Source organism: Plectrocnemia conspersa, unplaced genomic scaffold (assembly GCF_051122295.1).
Source record: "Plectrocnemia conspersa isolate PC_06_02 unplaced genomic scaffold, ASM5112229v1 ptg000003l, whole genome shotgun sequence".
In the NCBI taxonomy this organism is placed as follows: Eukaryota; Metazoa; Arthropoda; class Insecta; order Trichoptera; family Polycentropodidae; genus Plectrocnemia; species Plectrocnemia conspersa.
Window position 1 is genome coordinate 6,760,267 of NW_028277167.1, and position 16,820 is coordinate 6,777,086.

Below are 16,820 nucleotides of genomic sequence, written 5' to 3' on the forward strand. Positions count from 1 at the left end.
CCAGATAACAAGCCTATTAATAGTGGAGATAAATCAACGTCTTTTTAACCACTCGTAAGTACTCTTGTTTGCGTAAGTACTCTTGTTTGCGTAAATGAAACGCAATAGACAATGCGTATATATAAAGATCTTCGAAATTTTCACCATGTATTTTCACTACAAGTTATAGCTTGTAACATCAAGTCATGCAATTGGCTCACTAACATTATGACCTGTGACTCGCCACAGCTGTCTCAAATCAAGAGTATAAAATATGCGACACTTTGTCACATATTTTATACTTTTGATCGAGATGGCAGATGATCAGAGACGATCTCAGACAGACAGAAATTTTTCTATACAAACCGTGAGACACGCATGGACACAAGAGACATCAGCGGAATGTCCAGAGGTCATCACAGCGACAATCCTCAACAATATTTCTCTGCAGTTGTAAATTGCTCATAGTAAAAAAAAAACTGTTACTAGTTTTTCTGGCGTCTATTTTGGCTATATCGGTAAAATAGAATTGTCCACGAATAAGTTCGGAAATATAAAAAACTATTTTATCAAAAATAAGCATTATTCTGATATTTATTTGACATTAATAGCTTGGATTGCATACTTTTCTAATACTTTAATCGTTTTTTTAAAACATGAAAATATACATTTTACGCTTGTCAAATGAAAGTTTAAATCAGCATATATTTTCACTAGTAAAAATCTATTTCTACCAATGAAAATAAAAAATATTATAAACGTGAATTCACTGAAATGCCAGTGAAATATATTTTCCCTTGTAATACAGATTCACTATAATATATAAGAAATACAGTATACCCCCAATAACATGGTAAATTGCGAACGTGCTATTAGAGTGCGTGTAGTTGGGGAACTAGAAAACATTCATACAATTTTTTGCAATACGTATGTACGCATAAGTGGTTAAATATTCACCCTATGGCTCGCTCACAAATAATGTAACAGGTACCTAAATAGTACGTTCCCCATTTAACGTGTTATTGGGGGTTTATTATAAACATCCATAAACTGAAAAATAATAACAAACAGCAGACTAATAACTCTCTTCATAATGTAATTGAAAAACATATATAATATTACACTTCGTTATTAAGGACCACAAGATAACAATGTAGATGCATGTTGTCTATAAGATTTTGAAAATTAGTAGATTTTAAATGACATATTTATATTGCAGTAATATATAGAATATATTGCTGTTATTAGCATTTTGATGAAATAAAATATTTTTTATAGTTTTTTTTAGAATTTTACAATATATTATTAGTATAATTTTTAGATCCTTTTGCCTCAAATATTCCATTAACTATTGTATTAAATTAAATGCTGCTTTTATGTTTGATATTAGTTTTAGGCTATCGTGTACAATTATTTTTAGCGGCGATTTTTAAAAGGCTTATATAATAGTAGCTTATTATATACTACAAAAAAATACTATAGAAAAAATACTGTACATGCAATACAAAATGGAATATACTTGCTAAATATCTGAGCTTAAAAATCATAATTATAATCTTATGAAGTTCAAAGTATATATTTTTAATTAATAGCTTATTTTATTATAATAAATAAAGCATACGCTTAGACGTACAGTATGTTTATAAATACTTAGGGGTCGTTAGCCCTCATATATATATATCGATATTTTTAGTGCATTCACCCCTAAACCAATTTTATGTTTGAAATTAAAGAACTTTCAACGAGCTGTCAAGCGATGTTGTCTTTTGATAAAACTTTTCGAAAATTCTAATTAATTTCATTTATAATGTCATGTACAAATAGCAATTAATTTTTATTAAATGTCATGTTAACTTTAATCAAGATGTTATTTTGTCAGTATGAAAAATTATATGACGTAAGAAAAGTGTCGGGAAAAGTTCAATAAACTGCACACACGAACTACGTAGTCGATTTTTCGCACACGCGAATTTCAATTATAAAATACAGCTAAGTTATACGAATTCCGATTTTTCGCTCTAAAAATATCTAAAGGGTCGTTAACACAAAAAATAAAACAATCGATGCGTACTGCTCAAAGATTGAAGATATGGAAATTATTCATGTAACTCAGACGCATGAAACTATAAACATTGGTATACATATTTCGTAATGAAAAAATTGGATGTATGTTATAATATTTTATTTTAGATTTTCAACATTTCTACAATAATTTAATATATCATAATTTTCTTAAAAAATATTTATTCATCGCACATACGGTCCTTAAAAGGTTTACAACTGCACACGATATCATTTTTGTATTATATTTATGTAGTATGTGTCATATATACACGAAAGGAAATCAATAACTTTCGTTAGTGCATTGAATATGAGAATTCAGGACTAGCACTGTCCATCTATTATATAATATTACAATACGAATACGACTTTTCAAAAGCTTATTAAAACTATGACAAATCGATCTATAAATTAGGAAATAATCATTTTAAAAATACGAACCACGGCGATTAGGTTGATGCGTATGAAACGTCGGATTTCTATTTTTAATACAATACTACTATTATATGAAAAAAATTAAGCAAAATAATTTTAGGGCATTTGCATTAATTTGCATACATTTCATAAGCATCAACTTTAAATATCGATTAGGAAGAAACGATTATCAGATTTCTGAAGGTTTAGACTTAATCAGCAGCCGCTCCAGTTTCCGAATCGGTTTTCCTTTCGTTTTTAATGGAAGACGCGAGCCACAGCGCCAGAATTATACCAATTACCTACCAAAGCAATAGTAAATAAATATAGATTGGTGTTACCATAATGATCAAGTGCTTACCTCCAAAAAGCAGAAGACTATGCCCGTTACTATCACCGCCAAGCCTGCTCCATGAACCGATTCTAAGATTTGATCTTCGCATCCTTTTGCGAAATAAGATCTCTTGACTACGCACTCGCTTCGCCTTGCTTGTTCTCCTTGTGAGCTGGTGTCAGAATCTGTCATCATGGGACAGCAAGAAGCCGGTGGTACTGGTACATTGTTGTTGGCATCGTTGTAATCTTCAGGTCCGATAACTCCGCAACATTCAAGCTTTTTGTAAAAATTGAAGTATGATTAAATTTCTATTAGCGACGTATTAAACTAGGTCAAAACAATGTCAACGTTAAATAAAGGAGCGGTATTTTTTGGAGCAATATACTAGTGTCGTAAATAATTTATAAAAGGCAATTTTAGTTCAACGTCGATCAAAATGGGTAATATGATTTTTGGGTTTGTTTTACTTCGGTGTGTTATACAGGAGTTACAAAAAGTGACTATATATTTTTAAAAACAATTGGAATTATGGTCAAATAACATATGTAACGTAAAATCATATGGGTTTGAGTTTAACCAAAAGCTGATTGTCCGAATAGTAATTTTAATATTTAATCAATTAAAATGTCTGTAATTTAATACATGCGTATGAAAATAATTATGTTATTTTTGATGAATCTTTTTCGCCTTTCGCTCAGTTGCGCAGTACTTTCTTCTTCTTTCAATACTACCGGTATTACCGAAAGAAAATACCGGTATTGACATTATTATTATTATTATTATTTTATTTAATTGACAATAAAAAAAATCAATAAAATAATTAGAGTACCGCTCGCATGTTTCACAATGTGTATTGATTAGCAAAAACAAAGCATTCGAATACCTCGGAAATTATTACTTCGATATATTAAATATTTTAATTATTAAATTAAGCCTTTAAATGCTTACAATGTCAACATTCAGCATGGGTAATTATTATTAGTAGAAATTTGTGACTTGTAAATTTTTTTTGTTTGATTTTGTATTATTTTTTTTATTACATTACAATTAAAATACAACTATACCTAATTGTCATATTTAGTATTTTTAAACTTTATTAATTCGGCTTATCTTATGGATATCCGTTCATTCTGAGTCAAACTGAATGCTTTATTGCTGTAATAAATTTTTGTTTGCGAATTTTGGGAAAAAATTTAAGAATTCATTTTCTTTAACGATATTAAATAAAGATGTAAAAACTATTGCTGTCCTCTTCTTTTTTTTTCGAAGTAAAAGAATAATAAAAAAAACATAATAAAAAAATATTACCAATATCAATTTTTTTGCATGTTTCAAAATATATTATCGTATAAAACTAGATTAAACATTTATAATGCACATATTCACCAGGCGCGTACGGTGAGATTCTTTCGCTTGTTAAGTGACGAGAGTGAGTGAGAGATAAGAGCTTGCGTTACATGCGTTCCGTACGCCCACTTCTTTTCACTCACTCTCGTCACTTAACACGCGAGCGAGCGAAATGGAATGTATTTCACCGTGCGCGCCTGATATTCATAATCATTTAACATATATGTCTTGCGTTTGGGGATTTACAAGTAAATTTAAATTTAAATTTAATGAAATAAGTTAAATCTGCATTTCGATGCTCACATTAAACACATTAAAATTTTTTTGCATATAACTATTTTACCAAAATATGAAGTAATAATGATGGAAAATCGATTATTAATACTAAATTTAAATTTAGAAAACAGCTACATAATTATGAAATTAAAACTGCCCATGATTTACAATACACATCCCTCTAGTATTTTTTTGAGAAGTTTAGCACAATTTTTTCAAAAATATATTTAATTTAAAATCTTTAATGATTTACAAAAATTATTGCAAAAAAATTAACAAAAAAAATGTTTAATGAATTCATGCAACTTAAATAAAATTAAAATAAGTTAATAAGTAATACATACATCATATCACTATATAATTATTATTTTGGTTTTCCTTTAACATGCTTCTTATTTTTCTTATTGGTTTTTTCAAAATTTAGTAATACATATTTTAAGTGTACTAATTATATTTTTATCAATACGAATTAAATTTATATTTTAAATGTATCAAATTGGATCCACAGAATGAGTTATTCTGAGTATACATGCGGAATTAAGTAAATAAAATATATAATAAACAAGCGGATCAAATTTCAATTTAAGCGGTCGACATTTATTCGTCTGATTATTTATGAATATTTCATTTTTCAAACAGTAAGTAGCTTTTAAAAAATCTTTCTTTCATTCAGGTACCTATAAAAATACTTTATACGCTGTGTTATCTACGAGTAGCAGTAAAAATCAATGAGACACTGTGTTCAAATACCTTTTTGTCCTATTTATTTTTTCACTCTCATGCATTCATTATTGTCGAAAAAAATATTTTTAAAAATGCGGGTGGCAAAACTTTCTTCTTTTGGAACAATACATCAGCGAAAACATAATCTTAGACAAAATATCGTCTTTCATTCGCTTTTGTATGCCTCCTAAGTTTTTATACTAGGGGCCAGGGACAATTTATTTTAATTAAATATATTACTATACTACTCATGATTTTTTCAGTTAGGATTATCTGAAAATTTCTCATGATAATGGAGTACGTTCGAAATTGCAAATTTATTTGTTCAAAATACTATATACTTTTTTTAAAAACAGATTTATGTGAATTATATATTTTTTTAATACATTTTATCGAGCATTTAATATTTATTTTAGAATATACCAATAATAGTTATTTAAAAAAAAAATATTTCCACTCATTTTAAACGGTAATTAAATTTAAGCTATAAATGCTTATGTGAATATTATATAATAAAAAATACACAAACGTACGAATCAGGCGCGTGTGGTAAGATAACGGGCACCCAAATATCACGTCCCTAATTTACCGTGTTATTGGGGGGTCTACTATACTACATTATATTGTTCTACTTGACTATCATACACCGAAAATACTACTTATAAAATTCCCTACAATAGCTTATTCCTTAGTTCTGCTATCAAGCAATATAAGCAGCATCGTTTTTGTAGATTTAAGTCATAGAGATATCGTTTTTAACAAAGAAATGTATGGATTTGAAAAAAAAATTGTTACTACCGGTATTTATTTTTGTGATACCGGTAGTATCAATGGGAAATTCTTGTCCCAATACCGGTATTGCAAACTCTAGTACTGATTATCTTGGAATCTGAGCGTTTAGATCTTGGATACGGCTTTGAGAAGTTGAGCACGCGTTCTTCTAGGCATGATTTAGATCTCAATTTAATTTTTATGGGTTACGAAGTCAATCTAGCTGCTCCTCTAAAACTTATTTTTGATCTGTTTGATGTTATCATTTCCGATTCTATTAATAAAAAAGGTGACAAATTGTGCATAGAGAATTATAGTCTTAAAGTGAACAAGATAAACATTTATAAAATGTTTACTCAAAAAGAATTCGTATAACAATGCTAATTTTGTAACCATATTATTTTATATATGCTTAATTTTCACACAATAGTGGCATTAAAAAACATTTTGTAATAGTGATAATTTTCATTTAATTTTTATAGTAGAATTTAATTAAAAAACCTAATACTGTTAATACAAAATATTATTAATACTGAACATATTTTATGCTTTTTTTTGGAATTAAAATAATGAAGATGTATGGTTAATGATATTCATGAAACGACAAAGAACAAAGATGTTTAGACAACGACCGAAAAGGGAAATAAATTACATTGGTTATTTAAAAACGCTAGCTCAAATTCTGCAATTAATCTATTGTTCTATTGTGACTTTCGTACTACAGTACAAGTCTGCTATTTTTAAGCAGGTTTCACAAATAACATTTACTTTGACAAATTAGCTACACAAACTGAAGTAATTATGGGCCTAATTAAAAAAAAGAACGTTAATTTACTTTATATAAAAAGTAATGTAATGTTATTCTGTTTCACAAAAAAATTGCGAATTACCTAGTAATATGATTATCGAAATAGCTACAACGAATGGTTTGAAAACGCGCAATACTATCGCTAGTAATTATTAAGATACCAGTTGGAGTAGGTAACAAAATTATGGTCGAAGAAGAAGCTAATAGTTATCCAGTTGAGTTATAAAATTAACTGAATCTAAGTGGAGTCGTTTTCATCAGGTTGTAACCTATTAAAAAATATTATGACAAGCATTTAAAGGCCAAAAATACTATCAAGTCATAATGTTACATAAATTGGCTTGTAAATATTTAATTTATTAAAAAATAAATTAATATAAAAAAATACATATATTAAATGTAACTTACGTTCTTTTGAAGATTGTCCCAGAATAGTTTGTGTCCAGAATCTGCTTTATTTTTGATAAACGACTCCCTCAAATGTTTCTTGACAGTCGTTTCCACCTGAGGTCTTAAAGCAGCAGCAGCGATTCCCACAGACAATTCGAAGATGATGATAAGGATCAAGCACCCAGCGTACTATATAGGTTACATAAAAATACAACAAAATATTTACTGTTTAATATATTGATCCACGAGGTCAGCTTCACCTTCGCGTTTGCCAACTCATATGATAATGATCTATTTCACGTGATTCACAACAGCAAAATGTATTATACTAACTATAAGGTTAATGAGTCAGATTTAGAATAGATAGTTAAGCAAATTTACCAGATATAACAGTTTGGTGCTCTCCTTGAGTGCCCCGAAGCACCCGAATGCAGCAATCAGCAGAATCAACAGACCGATTACTATCAAAAGTATGTCGGTTTCGATTCCGCTAACTTCTCCCATGTTGGAGTATTGCCTCATTAGGGAGATGTCATAGGATGCTGCTACCACGATCAACACCCCTAGGATCTTTAGGAATTAAATATAGTTTTATAAGTAAAAGAGAAATTTTATTTAAATCTTATAAAAAATCGATGGCGAATAATATTTTAACGATTTTAAAAATTAATAAAATAAAATATTAAATGCCATATCAATGGCTTAAAGTGCAAACTCTACTTTTGGGTGAAAAAGACTCAACAATGTTATCTTATACCTTTAATTGAAATACACATGCTCAAGCAATTGCAAGCAATCTTCAATTAAACACTACAAAATTTTTCTGTTTTCAAGTTGTCTATTTAGTTTTTTGTTTCTACTGTAAAGTTGTCAAATATGGAGCTAGTAATTTTACACTTTTTTTAAATATTATTCTCGTAATAGTTTTAAATTTATAAAGCTTGTTACAAATATGTATAAATATATACATTTTAAAATTAAAAATTAGTATGATGAGCAGAAATTTGTAAAACAAATTATTGTTCTTAAGTATTAAGTATGACTTAAATATTAAATAAGAGATATTGTGTAAAAATATAAAATTAGCTGATGTTAAGAAATATAGAACAGAAATTAAATATGGAATTTTTTATATCTATTTTCATAACATATTTTAAAATAGGAAAATATCTATCAAGGAATAAAAAATATTATTTGTGGAGTTAACATTTTCATTACTAATAGTATTCACTGTTTTTAATTTAGTACTTTATTTAAAATATAACTATTCTCATAATTACTTTTATTACTGAAAGTGGTAAACCTAATTCTTATTTATTATTTTAAAAACAATTTAGAAGTAGTTATTTTTTACACTGTGTTAGTAAAATATAATCAATAATTGTCAAATCTTCAGAGAGATCTGAACATTGTGTGGTTTAATCTGATTAAATAAAATTAGATAAAAGTAAAATATTGTTTTGTAAATTAAACGTTATTTTTTGGTAGTTCGGTAATAAACTAGTGTATTTATTAAAAATACTTTACAGTGAACATTAAAGGTTAAAAAATAATTTATATCATTTTTTATGATTCTTTTTTCTTCTACAGTGGTATATTATTTATTCATATGGATCAGAATGGTGAGACATAAGTGACATTATAAATCCATTCTCATTGTTATTAAGGACGTCTATATGATAACTTGTAATTTGACTTTAAACCCAAGGACTTTTTAAAATACTGTTGCCAAACCAGAACTACAAATATTTTAAATAACTTAATTTATATTGACTTTGAAGATAATTATAAGGTCAATCAATATATCATGAATAGTTTTAAATTAATACATTAAATACAAGTTACTAAAGGTATTGATGATAACATAAAATTAATGATTTTTATGTCTTAATATAATTGAATGATTAAAAATGTAATACGTATTTAAAATAGTAATCAGTATATATAATATAAATACTAATATGCGTTAAGAATTAATGCTTTTTAATACAAATATTAATTACCATTAATGATGTAGTAAAAGTTATAAAAATAAATGGATCGTAAAAAAATATTACCTATGCATAATTTTATATACGTTATTATTTCTCGATTATATAAATGTTTTAGAGTTACAGCAAAAGCAATTTATTACTTTATAAATATATTATGTCTTTATTAATTTAATTTTTTTTATTAGTAGATCAACTTTTAACTATTAAATCACTTACCGCAAAAATCCCGTTGAATGTAAATAGCAGATATTTTATCACGCTCATCCCGCACGACTCCATCTTGCTTTTTTATTTGATAACCAATTTCTTATAGTAACAATTGTTTTGATTTTTCAAGACTTTGATACTAAAACTTCAATATGGTCGTAACCAGTTGCGTTAGTTTTAACAGTTACGATCAAACTGTTGGCTTACACTGGACAGAGTTAGTGTCGGAGCTTTGCGGCCCGCGGAACACCCCCGAAGCCACCTGCCACCCCCCAAGGGCCGCAATTACATGGAAATCACCACCGAAAATAGTTTGTCAGATTGTGACTGCAGAGAATGTAAAATACAAATATTATATGCTATTACTGATTATACATAATATATATAAAAAAGTCTACTAACCAAGATTATAATCTAATTAGAATTGTAGTGCATCAATTACTTACGATTCTATTATATTCATTATTAATGAAAAAAACTATAGCAAAAAAAAAAACATTTTTCTGGAAAGATCTATACCATGTTAGGTATTTGTTTGTAAAAGTTCCTCGTCTTTTCTGCTGTATACTGTTTTAACAGATTATAAATACAAAATTTTATTTTCAGCTGAAACGAAAAATTGTGTTTGATATTTTGAAACCAAATCTTTAATAAATTGTAAGTATGATATAATATTAATAAATGTATCATATGTATGTAAATGTATAAACCTAGGAACAAATATGCTACGAATAGATTTTAAAACTTGTCCTGAACATCGTCTTATCGCCTGTCTGCATAGATTTCTGCATAGAGTCCAGTAAAGCTATATAACTTTTTAAACTGCGCCCTAGATGGCGCAGACCCTCGACGACGCGCCATCTAAGGCGAGTCGCGCAGGTGTCATCGTCAGGTGAACGAAGTGGCGCAAACTCTTGTCTTACCCTCTAGTGACTGTCTAACTCCTAGCTCGTGACCTGAAGAGCGATGAAAGCCTCTTTTTGAAGAAGGATTAAGTGAGGGCTATTAAGTTTGTCCAAAAAACAAAAAAAGTTGTATGAATATAAATTTGCTTGTTCACTGATTTTAAAACGACTTTAAGCTGCCACACTACACACAGCAGTGAAATAAGCATTACGTATAGCGCTAACTTTATTATTATGCGAAGTGAAAATCCTCTATTATAGTATTTTTAATGAACTAAAAACGACAATCGGTTTGCCATTGCCCAGTGAGTGTAACTCAATGAAAAAACAGATGAATTTTTTTATTCAAACAATGTAGCCATAAAAAATATAAACAATTGATTATATTTTTTATGGCCACATTTTTACGTCTAACTGAATAAATATAAAATACAGCTTTTGTACTAGACCAATCTTGTATAGTTTTGATGTTTTAATTTCTGCCAGCCATATATTTTGCTCAAAATTGCCTAAAACCGAATGTTTGGTTGTCATTCTCAAAATTAAAACTACTACCTGTAGCCATTTTGTGACAAGAATTATTGAACTTCATATTATGGTGCAATTGATTTTGTTAAGTAAAAGCAAATCCTTTCGAGTTTGTCTTTCTTGAAGGTGAGTGAAAATACTAAAGCTAGAAAGCATTTCTGTTGATATTTTTGATTTCAAAAATTATTCATTATTAATAGTTTTGCTTAGTTGTTATATGGTTCGTTTTATATGTTATATAGATAATAGATTTTAAAAAATTTAAACCTATTTTTCAAAGAGCAAAACCTCATAGAAAATGATGTCCATCACGTTGATATCTTTTATTTTTTCTAAATCTTAATGTTTTGAATATATTCATCCACATCGTTGAACTTTTAAGTGTCTATCTAGTAACTAGATAGACACTATCCTTAAATGCTTAGAATTTATAATACATTATCAATATATTTTGTCACTTCCTTTCCATATCCATATGTATAAAATAATGTAAATATTGTTAATGAGTAAAAAATTGTAGTCGTTATTCACAAGTCACAATTACGTGTTTCATTAAGGAAACTATTGTTTTGAGCATTTTATTTTCAGATGTTCTTTTCGCGTGCCACCGGTTGGCGATATCAGCCACTCGGTTCAACAAAAGTGAACGAGGCAATCGGGGTTTGTTGTGCTTTTGGTTGGCATGGAGGTTCAGGGTTCGAGTGTCAACAGTCACAAATAAGGCAATTGTAGTTCAGTGTTAGGGTCAACTTTAGAACCATTAAAACAAAGTTGCACTACTTATTCGACAATTTAAATGAAAAATAAACTTAATATGTTTTATATTATATTTATTATATACAGTTATAAATCAGAAAATAAATATATTATTATATATTAAAATTAAAATTATTGATTATGTCATAAATATTGGTAGCCTTTCTCCAGTTTGTAAGTCAGCAGCAAACTTAAAATCTTAAAGAAAGGATTAATAATTGATTTATTTAATATTAATATATTTAATAATTACCTTCAATGATATCAATATTGTCACAATGCAGTACACTAATATAAGTCCAATATCAGGAACTTTTATTAATCTATCTAAACAAGGGTCTCCAAATAGTCGAGTTGGGTTTGTACAAAATGAATTCATATCGGTTGTTGGGCTTGAAAAGGGACAGCAGGAAAAGGGTACATTATGAATAGGCATGCTATGCCAATCTTCAATACTATCTATACCGCAGCACATTAACTAAAATAAATATAATATTAATTTAATATTTATAGACATCTGTTGATCATTCATTATACTATTTTAATTTATTTGCTTGTGTACGAATATTTAATTTAAAATAGTTTTATATAATTTCAATAGGTGTCGTTAATAAATAATATTCTAACTTACACTTAATTGTACGTTGTCCACGTATTTTTTATAAGTCCCATTTAAATACTTTTTCATGCCTTGAGTCAATGATTTTTTTACAAGCTGGTGTGCTAATTCATCGTTGACCATTCCAGTGACGATTACCTTTAGATCCAATATTATTACCAATATGAGCGATAGTCCATACTAAAAAAATAACTACATAAATAATTTTGATTAGGTTATGGGCCATTAAAGCAGAATTACCCATATAAAATGAGAGCTTTTTCTGGTGCAAGTAATAGCGAATCCAAAAGTTGCACAAATGCAAACTGAGCAGCCTGCAAAAATTATTCCCACGCCATGTATATCGGGAAATGCAGTCAAAAATGGATAGAATAAGTCCCAGTAACTTTCCAGACGTATGAGAAGAAGCAGTAAACCAATGGCAACGATCTAATAAAATTATGTTAAAATAAAAAACATATAAAAAATCAAAATAATCTATGTGTTATTTACCAGTATGAGCGTGTTGAGACCGATGAAAGTATACTTCAATCGTGTTATCTTGGTTTCCATAGCCAGTTCCTCCTGGAGGCTATCAGTGTCCAAGGGATGAGTTTCTGTCACCATTTTAATAACACATGAAAACACACTATACTATAACGATACAAAGAATACAATGGAATATGCTATTCATTTATTTGCCGACAAGAACATTATCTAATCTAATCGTGAGCTTTATCTATATCGAATTAATTTAGAGTTATAATAATATTGAACGAAACGAACTGAATGCATTCAATTATGATATATTTAAAACAAGATAAATGTTTATCTATTCAACTGAGATATGAAAATAACTTTGGATGCTATTGTTGTGCCTTGGCATTTTTATATAACACATCCCCGCAGAGAAATAATTCTATCACAGTGATGGTAAACATTTGATACACGGGCATATATTTTTAAAATGTTAACTTGTTTGTTTATGGTATTAAAGAAATACGACAACATCAGGTAGTTAAATATTTAAATATAAAAAAAATTACTAATTATATTCTTATGAATTTATTGCCTGTTTTGAGTTAAAAATAAATATTTTTCTGATTGATAAATTTAACCAAAGATTTGTCAATCAGAAAAATATCGTGACCAGCAAAAAATAATTATGTGTTGAAAAAAATAGATGAATCATAAAAAACATATTTAAATTTACGTCTAAAGAATATATTTGACAAGATATATAATATTTATATATGTACATGTGTGTGTATATATATATATATATATATTCCTTTAAATAATTAATATAGAAAAAACATATATTTATTTAATTTAATACAATCGTGAACCTCAATGCGCCACGATAGTGATAAAAAACAGTACACCATCCCTCGATTTACGCGGTAGATACGTTCCAAGAGATATCGCGTAAATCGAGACTGTGTTTTGTTTTTCTTAAATCTTCACTCCACCACACAACATTTGACGTTCTACTGCACGCGCACTATAGTCTATTTATTTTCAAGAGTCAGTGCGTTCTACTGCACGCAGCACTATAGTCTATTTATTTAACGCGTAATCAAAATGTGCTCTTAAATTTCTGCCTTGTGATTGGTCGTTCTCAATGAAACGATTGATCTTACGGCGAACGACCAATCACAGGGCAGAAATTTAAAAGCATGTTATGATTACGCGTTAAACAATGTTCTTGCGCACTGACTCTTGAAAATAAATAGACTATAGACAACAAAGAAAAGAGAGACAACGCATAGAAATGTATTGAGTGCGAGAGATACGCCGCGTACGCGACATATCCCACCCACGTTGCAGATGTCTGGTCCTAGAAGTGGGAGTAATCTGATGCAATATATGCGTTTGTGTGACACGTGCCACAAAATATGCTTGATTTAAAAAAAAAAACATTTTTCTAACCGCGTAAAATGAGTACCGCGTAAATCGAGGGATGAGTGTATATAACAAGCCAAACTTCACGCCAGTACAAGCCATATACAAGAATCTCGAAGACTAGAGATTCACAATACTATTTTTTTGAGGGAATCAAAAACATTATTTTCATATTATATACCAGGAGTGGCCAAAGCGTCGACCGCGGTCGACTGGTCGATCGCATAACTATTCCTAGTCGCCCGCGAGAAAGAAAATATTGTTTTATTTGTAAACTATTTTTATGGTTGTGTGAAATAATCATGAATTTAACATACAATTTCGTTATATTGAATGTAAGGAAGATGATATATTTTTATTATATTTTTAATTACCATATTACTACAGCATCAAACTAACCTCTTACAAGATTGACAAATCGTTTTTTCTTCATTTTTAGGGATACTATAACGAGCACAATAAAATTTGTTAAAAAAATGTCTTATAAAAAAAGTTTGAGGGTCTGCGAAACACTTTGAATATCGCTTGTAAACACATCCGGCACACGCCAAGTCAAGGACGAATTGAATTCGGAGAAATATTGTGGCAAGTTGTAACGTCATTCTTAAATTCGGAGCAAAATATTTCGTTATACTGAGACTAGTCTTCGTTACAATGAACATTTTCGTATGAAAGTTTTACGGGGACAAATTGAAGATTCGTTGTACTGGGAATTTCCTTATTTCGGTATTCCTTACAAAGAGATTTCACTGTATTGAATAAGTATTGGTATTATCTATGTTTTGTAGTGATAAAATATTTGGTTACCCCGGTTATATACCAGTGGCGTACGGTGGGTGTTAATATTGGGTGTGCTATAAAAAATAAAAAAAACGTACATTTTTTCATTTTTATTAGCCGAGGTTTTGGCATGCCTAAACTGCCTTACAGCTTTTTCCCATATATAAATAAATAAATAAACATCAAACCTAATCTAAAATATTATTATATAAAAATATCAAATTTCCAATAAACATAAAATTATAATTATTTATACATAAAATCTAATCTTCTTTCTTTGATCATATTTTTTTCTATAACGCTGTCATAAAAAGTGCTCTTCTTTTTAATATCCATAAGGATCCCTTTTTCTTTTGAAATCAAGCTAAGGCCACATAGCCTTTCTTGGTCTTGGGTACTTCGATAACAATTATTAATTCGTTTCAGAGCAGAAAATGAACGTTCTGCTGAAGCAGTACTGCTTGGAAGAGTTAATATTAGTTTGCCTAATTTATCTATTTCCTGAAAACCTGACTCAAGATTATTTGTGTTCATAAATTGTACAAGCTCATGAACAGATTTCTCTGCAAATGCAGGCAAATGATAAAGAACAGCAAGCTCATTTTTTAAACTTATATAATCAAATAATGTTCCATAGAATTGTTGTAGTTTGGTAAGTAATTTATTTGGAAATTTTCCTTTATATTGCTCATATTTTTCTTTCTTCAGAAGGTGAAAATGTTCCAATTTGGACATTGAAGAAAAACGGTTTTCAATTTGCTTACATATATTATCAACTATTGTATTGAATAGTTGGCAAAACGCGTGATTTTCTTCAACAAGCAAATCATTACTCAGTCTTGGATAATTTTCTTCCTTTACATAAGAATCCCATAATGTTTCATAATTATTTTCCTGTTCATGTCTGAGTTGTTGCAAAATTTCGGTAATTTTCTTACAGCAATATAATATGTCAAAAGATTTGGATTGTAAAATGTTGTATAACACATCAGTTTTTCCAAAAAGGTTTGAAAATATGTGGAGAAGTTTTCTTGTTTCAAAATCTTCCAAAAAGCTAAGAAAACCTCGTGCTTTTATTACAGTGTCGGGGTCCCATAGTTCACAATTTTTCACGACGTCTCGAAAAAAGTCCGTAAATTCATTTCTGTATTTTTGCACTGTGTTACTTAACCGTGATGTGTAATTCCATCTTGTAGGTGTAACAGAAGGAAGTCTTCTAGCTACAAACTCTTGTAAAGTATTTATTCGTTTGGAAGATTTCGAAAATAATGCAGACAATCCATTTAAAGTTTGAAAGAATGATTTGCACACTTTTATATTGGAAAGACCTTGTTGTAATGTTAAATTCAACATATGAGCATAGCAGTGTGTAAAAATGGCGAATGGATAAACTTCGAGTACTTTGGCTTGCAAACCATAAATAAATTGGGAAGAGGTGGACGTGGTTTGCCAATTTTGATTATCTTCAATTTAATTTCATAACTTCTTTTTGAAAATGGATTATTCAAAATATCTTCAACAGTATTCTTCATCATTATTGGGGTAAATAAAAAAATATAATCTAGAATAGAAAATTAAGTATTGATCATATGTAAATAAGATAATAAACTATTTTACGCCAAAATATAAAAAATGAGTGACCTGTTATTGTGATATAATGTAATAAAAAAGCAGCGACGGACGCAAGAGTTTTTGAAGTACGCGCACCAAATTCGAGACCAATTTTACTACTGAGCGCTGCCAGCCGACAGATCGACTTCAGCCGTTAAATCTCGGAACAATTTACTTTAGTCAGCCGCCGCACTCAAGGTCGGCGCGCCACATGTGTAATACATAGCGAGTCGGTCGCGCGGAAACTTTCAGAGCGAATGACAAATACCAATGCATACTATACACTGCATATTAAAATTTTATAATTTTGCTGTATGTATGCAAAATGATGTCGCTTTATGCCCTAAATTTTCTAAATTTATAAATTTATATTTTAGATGGTTTTGCGGGTGTGCGCCGCACACCTAGCACACCCTGAATATACGCCCCT

General features: G+C 29.2%; 2 protein-coding genes across 2 annotated transcripts; both read right to left on the reverse strand.

Annotated features, from left to right (window-relative positions):
* Positions 1 to 2,148: 2,148 nt before the first annotated feature.
* Positions 2,149 to 9,521, reverse strand: LOC148236461 (leukocyte surface antigen CD53-like). The gene is made up of 5 exons (XM_088182481.1): positions 9,317 to 9,521; positions 7,488 to 7,676; positions 7,125 to 7,295; positions 2,816 to 3,067; positions 2,149 to 2,756 (listed from the first exon to the last, which is right to left on the reverse strand). Exons 1-5 carry the CDS (start codon positions 9,377 to 9,379, stop codon positions 2,667 to 2,669), a joined length of 765 nt encoding a protein of 254 aa, XP_088038607.1. The 5' UTR covers positions 9,380 to 9,521; the 3' UTR covers positions 2,149 to 2,666.
* Positions 9,522 to 11,556: 2,035 nt separating this feature from the next.
* LOC148236462 (tetraspanin-6-like) lies at positions 11,557 to 12,753 on the reverse strand. The gene is made up of 5 exons (XM_088183307.1): positions 12,608 to 12,753; positions 12,356 to 12,544; positions 12,128 to 12,295; positions 11,750 to 11,974; positions 11,557 to 11,694 (listed from the first exon to the last, which is right to left on the reverse strand). Exons 1-5 carry the CDS (start codon positions 12,719 to 12,721, stop codon positions 11,641 to 11,643), a joined length of 750 nt encoding a protein of 249 aa, XP_088039433.1. The 5' UTR covers positions 12,722 to 12,753; the 3' UTR covers positions 11,557 to 11,640.
* Between the last annotated feature and the right edge of the window lie 4,067 nt (positions 12,754 to 16,820).

What these genes read in the sequence shown, in the direction of transcription:
- LOC148236461 (XM_088182481.1), bottom strand. Translation starts at nt 9,379, where the DNA reads ATGGAGTCGTGCGGGATGAGCGTGATAAAATATCTGCTATTTACATTC. An exon ending in GCACCAAACTGTTATATCTG is followed by an intron (nt 7,296 to 7,487) that starts GTAAATTTGCTT and finishes TAACCTATATAG; the next exon opens with TACGCTGGGTGCTTGATCCT. An exon ending in TAGTCTTCTGCTTTTTGGAG is followed by an intron (nt 2,757 to 2,815) that starts GTAAGCACTTGA and finishes TTGCTTTGGTAG; the next exon opens with GTAATTGGTATAATTCTGGC.
- LOC148236462 (XM_088183307.1), bottom strand. Translation starts at nt 12,721, where the DNA reads ATGGTGACAGAAACTCATCCCTTGGACACTGATAGCCTCCAGGAGGAA. An exon ending in GTCTCAACACGCTCATACTG is followed by an intron (nt 12,545 to 12,607) that starts GTAAATAACACA and finishes TAATTTTATTAG; the next exon opens with ATCGTTGCCATTGGTTTACT. An exon ending in CAATATTGATATCATTGAAG is followed by an intron (nt 11,695 to 11,749) that starts GTAATTATTAAA and finishes CCTTTCTTTAAG; the next exon opens with ATTTTAAGTTTGCTGCTGAC.